At 32.2% G+C, this 5,000-nt stretch overlaps 1 protein-coding gene across 1 annotated transcript in view; it reads left to right on the top strand.

The window, feature by feature from the left end:
• The first annotated feature begins 4,743 nt into the window (after positions 1-4,743).
• Positions 4,744-5,000, top strand: part of LOC135203437 (uncharacterized) — a 12,420-nt gene continuing 12,163 nt past the window's right edge. Inside the window, exon 1 of the mRNA XM_064233164.1 lies at positions 4,744-4,782. Within this exon, the coding sequence (XP_064089234.1) occupies positions 4,768-4,782 (15 nt within the window). The 5' untranslated portion in view covers positions 4,744-4,767. The remainder of the gene's footprint in view (positions 4,783-5,000) is intronic.

The following is a 5,000-nucleotide window of genomic DNA, read 5'->3' as shown; positions in this document are numbered from 1 at the left end:
AAGCCGAAAACAATTCGTTGTATAATAGAATGAAAAAATTATTTTATATAGAAAAGCCTAAAAAAATTCGTTGTACAATAAAATAAGCAAGAAATTAGTTTATATAGAAAAGCTTAAAACAATTCGTTGTACAATAAAAAAAAGCCAAGAAATTAGTTTATATAGAAAAGACTAAAACAATTCGTTGTACAATGAAATAAGCAAGAAATTAGTTTGTATAGGAAAGCCTAAACAAATTCGTTGTATAATATAATAAGAACGAAATTAGTTTACATAGAAAAGACTAAAGCAATTCGTTGTACAGTAAAACAAGCAAGAAATTAGTTTAATAGAAAAGCTTAAAACAATTTGTTGTATGATAGAATAAAAAATTAGTTTATATAGAAAAGCCTAAAACAATTTGCTGCACAATAAAATAAGCAAGAAATTAGTTTATATAGAAAAGCCTAAAACAATTCGTTGTACAATAAAATAAGCAAGAAATTAGTTTATAGAAAAGTCTAAAACAATTCGTTGTATAATAGAATAAAAAAATTATTTATATAGAATAGCCTAAAACAATCCGTTGTATAATATAATAAAGAAATTAGTTTATATACAAAAGCCTAAAACGATTCGTTGTACTACAGTGAAATAAGCAAGAAATTAGTTTATATAGAAACGACTAAAACAATTCGTTGTACAATAAAATAAGCCAAGATTATTAGTTTATATAGGATTTTCTTTTTAACATAGAGACTTTTCCCCTGACACCGGGCTGGTTCCAGAGAAAATACAAGATGAAGGTCACTGCTACATTCCGAAACGGATCACTTACAGAAAATAATGCAAAAGAAAAATCAGAATGAGTAAGGAAAACTACTGAATATAAAGGTTACAAAGATAACTGTAAAGAAATGAATAAAAATAAGGCACGCCATGAAAATTGAGAACAAAACAAAATAACGAAAACACGACGATAATACAGAAGAATACGAATACAAATAGAAGAAGTGAGAGACAAGACAAATAAAGCAAACTATGGCAAGACAAAACTGAAGAAAAAAGTAATAAGAACAGCAACAAATATGAAACTAAACAGAAAAATGTGGATCAACACCTGGTCCATAAAAAGAAAGAGACTTCAATGACATGAAAAGTAGTTATCTTTCGATGCACCTTCCAGGGATTTCATTCATGCAGTTGGTTACAGTTTCTACGTAAAATAATTATCAGAGATTTCAATGAAACGAGTAAATACTTATCTTTTGAAGTATGTGAGCTATTCGATCTTAAATGACATTAACAAGTTTTTCTTCCAATTTTATGAAAACAGCATTTTTACAACTTTTATGGCAATTATTAAAATTCAGAATTAAAGTGACATGCTTTTACAATGATCAGTATCATTCCTTAAACTTATGATGAATTTGATATTGTTATATTCATTACCTTCATAACGGCAACTGAAAATTAGCTCTACCACGAGAACGTCGTATAATCATTACTTATTATGCATATATTTAGTACAAACCATAAAAATTGTTAAAATAATTAACACAGGACAACCTAGCAAAGACTGTACTTCGTTCGAGGCCAGAGTATTTCCTCTGTGACAAATTTCAAATCCCTATCAATCTAACAAGGCACGTCAACACTTGGGAATATTACGACAAAATTTTCTATCCCGAATTTGAGAGAGAGAGAGAGAGAGAGAGAGAGAGAGAGAGAGAGAGAGAGAGAGAGAGAGATCGGTCAAAGAACTTCTAGATGAGTGATAGATTCTTCACTGAAAGCACTGCAATTTCACTTGTCATCCAGTTTGGCTCGAATTGGTGACAATACGATACCCGTCATTCAAAACCATATGGTGCTATAATTCGTCAGAGAGAGAGAGAGAGAGAGAGAGAGAGAGAGAGAGAGAGAGAGAGAGAGAGAGAGAGAGAGAGAGAGAGCATTATTGGAATGCCACTTATTTGATAGACCATACTGATTTTCAAGTCCAGAAATTCCAGAAATTTACATAAGAGTTCATGATTAATTATTAGCAGAAAATGAAATTTTAAAATAAAAGAACATGCGAATAAAAGATCGAGACGGTCAGAACTACCAAAAAACATGCTTGGTCAGTGCCAGAAAAAATATGGTTTTTAAAGAAGTGCTTATCAAACGCTTCACAAAACACAGAGAAGTGTCAAACATTCGAGATTGCAGAATTCAGGAAACACCGAAGATTCAAAGTTTCATATCATGGAAGTAAATAATAATAATAATAATAATAATAATAATAATAATAATAATAATAATAATAATAATAATAATAATAATTTTTTAAGTGGAAAGTCCAGTTGGATGGGCGACTTAATGTCCTTCTCTATCCCACGTCCCGACGAATACGAGAAAAAAATCAAAGGAAGAACGAAAAAGGAGAAGAAAGGACGGGAATAAGGATAAGGAAGGACGAGAATAAGGAATATAAAGATAAAAAGTCAAAGGAACTAAAAGGGAAAGGAAGGAAGGAAAAAGAAAATGAAGAAGTGTGCAAATATTACTCGAATTAAACTTTAAGGACAAAACCTTTACAATACTAAAAAAGTAAATTAGCAGATGTCATAAATATATAACGTTTCATGTTCTCCCTACATATCTGTCGAAATTATAAAATACAAAAAATACAAAAATATCAATAATTATTGTACGCAATATTGCTATGCTTGTTGAAGTCAGGGAGTTTTGTGTACTCTTCGATTAAAACAGGAAAAAAGATGTAACTAAAATATTACATTTCCTTGTACATTTTTGGATATTATGAGATATACATATAAATAAATGTAAATAACTATTTTATAAATTCTTAAAAACAGATTAATAATTCGAGCACGAGGAAATTACTTTGAATATACGTCCCCACATAACTGTCTATTTTGTATTATATAATAGGGAAAGGAACGAAAATCTATTCTTAGGATTGCTGGCTACGTGGAATTAGCATAACTGATCAAGCAGCTGATTTAAAAAAATCCTCCGTAAGTAAACGGCAAAAATACACGTCACAATACAGATGACCTATTTACAGAAATATACATTCAGACACAAACATGCAAATACATACACACACCTTTGTATGAACAAGCTGATACAACGCCATGAAATGACAATCATAATACACATGTATATCCTAACGAAAACACACGCAAATATACATACACTAATCCTACTTAATAAAATCTACATATACACGTATACATTCATGCACAAACATACAAATGCTCACACATATATGTGTATAACTTAAACTTAGCTGTCGCGGCATGACAACGGACTGAAACAACATAATCATAATACATATACACATTGAAAAAAGTATACATATGTATACACAAACTACTGAACTTCAGACCGGCACTGAGAAAATGCAGACTGTCGAAATGGATAAAGCAGTGAAAGGGAACTATGAAACACTGACATCATTCGAAGGAATAAGAGAACTGGAGAAAAATCGAATTAGTGGAGAAAAAAATCCAGAGAAATCAATGCTTGCAGTGACAAGGCATCAGTAAACAAAACAACACAAAAAAGAGAGAGAACATAAATAATTAAAAAAAGCAATAGCTTTGTGCTTTGCCGCTTCAATTTTGCTATTGTTGTTTAAACTATTGTTTATTATATACATCTCTGTGCATGATTGGAAAAAGTAACATTTAGATAAAGACAGTTTTGTTTTTGACAAACTCAGTGGAAATCAGTATAAGAATTATATTAAAACTCCAAAATAATTCATATATAGAAATTCTAAAATTATTAGTGGGGTTATTATATTTAGAATTATTACTTCAATTAAGTTAGAATACTAAAGAACGACAAGTAAATATCTTAAATACAACCTAATATTATATTTACTGCTATTAGAAACATCCCGAATTTAATTTTTTTCTGAAGAACGCGTGTGTATAAATAAATAAAAAGCTATAAAGAAACGTTTACCGCATATATGGTGAACGTTTGCTGTGTGCTGAATCTGTGTGCATGCATTTATACCGTACGTGAACGTTTGTTTTAACTTTTTCCTTGTATATATGCTGCTCATATGTACATGCATACACACTATACCTTGAACTCTTGTTATCTTCTGTGCTTACGCAACCGCAGAACGGGTGTATAAATGCCCCATGCTTGAACGTTTATAATCTAATATTAATTTCTGTATGCATACACACCGAACTTGAGCATTTAAACATGCCATTCAAGTGTGTAAATTACACAATGTTTCTGAATATCAAATTTATACTATTCGAGTGTGTATGCACACCAATTCTACTTACATTTTAATACATGTTGTGCTCGTGTGTGTATGCATCCATTCCATACACATGTACAAACAGTTCTTAAACCATTGACGTATATATACCACTCGAGTGTATGCATATACAGGGAAACTGGACGCTTGATATAGACTGCTCTCGTGAACGTATAAACAGCGCATGAACGTTTATATATACCGATCAAATGTATGTATACTCAAGTGCGTATACACATAGTACATGTACGTTAACAATCATGTGTATGTATACACACCACAAATGAACGATAAGCGCATACCGCTCGGGTGTGTAAGCATACAATATCGTAACAAGAGCGGGAGGTATCCGGGTGCTATGTCTCGGGGTGGGTGGGGCGGGAGAGGAGGAAACGATGGCGGGGGAGGGGAAGGGGGTGTTGGCTGAAGACTCATATATATAACGAAAGACACGACTCTCCGCCAATCACTCTTCACTCTCGCTTTCCGTCATGAAGTGGTTGCAGGTACGTCGCCCTGGACTGAGAGAGGAAAACAAAAACCAATACTCAAAAAAGTGTTTACGTAAATACTAGTTGACAACTCTGGATGCGTTCGATACAAAAAGTCGTTTTTCATTTTTTTTTATACTTTCTTTTGGTTATGCGGTTTCACCCGTTGCATGTCTAGTGTGTGGTTTTTATTTTTGTGTCTTGTTTATTTCGGTTTTAGTGCTCTCGGACCG

This window comes from Macrobrachium nipponense, chromosome 36 (assembly GCF_015104395.2).
Source record: "Macrobrachium nipponense isolate FS-2020 chromosome 36, ASM1510439v2, whole genome shotgun sequence".
Classification (NCBI taxonomy): Eukaryota; Metazoa; Arthropoda; class Malacostraca; order Decapoda; family Palaemonidae; genus Macrobrachium; species Macrobrachium nipponense.
Note: the sequence above shows the minus strand (reverse complement) of the source record. Positions and strands in the feature narration are given on the sequence as shown.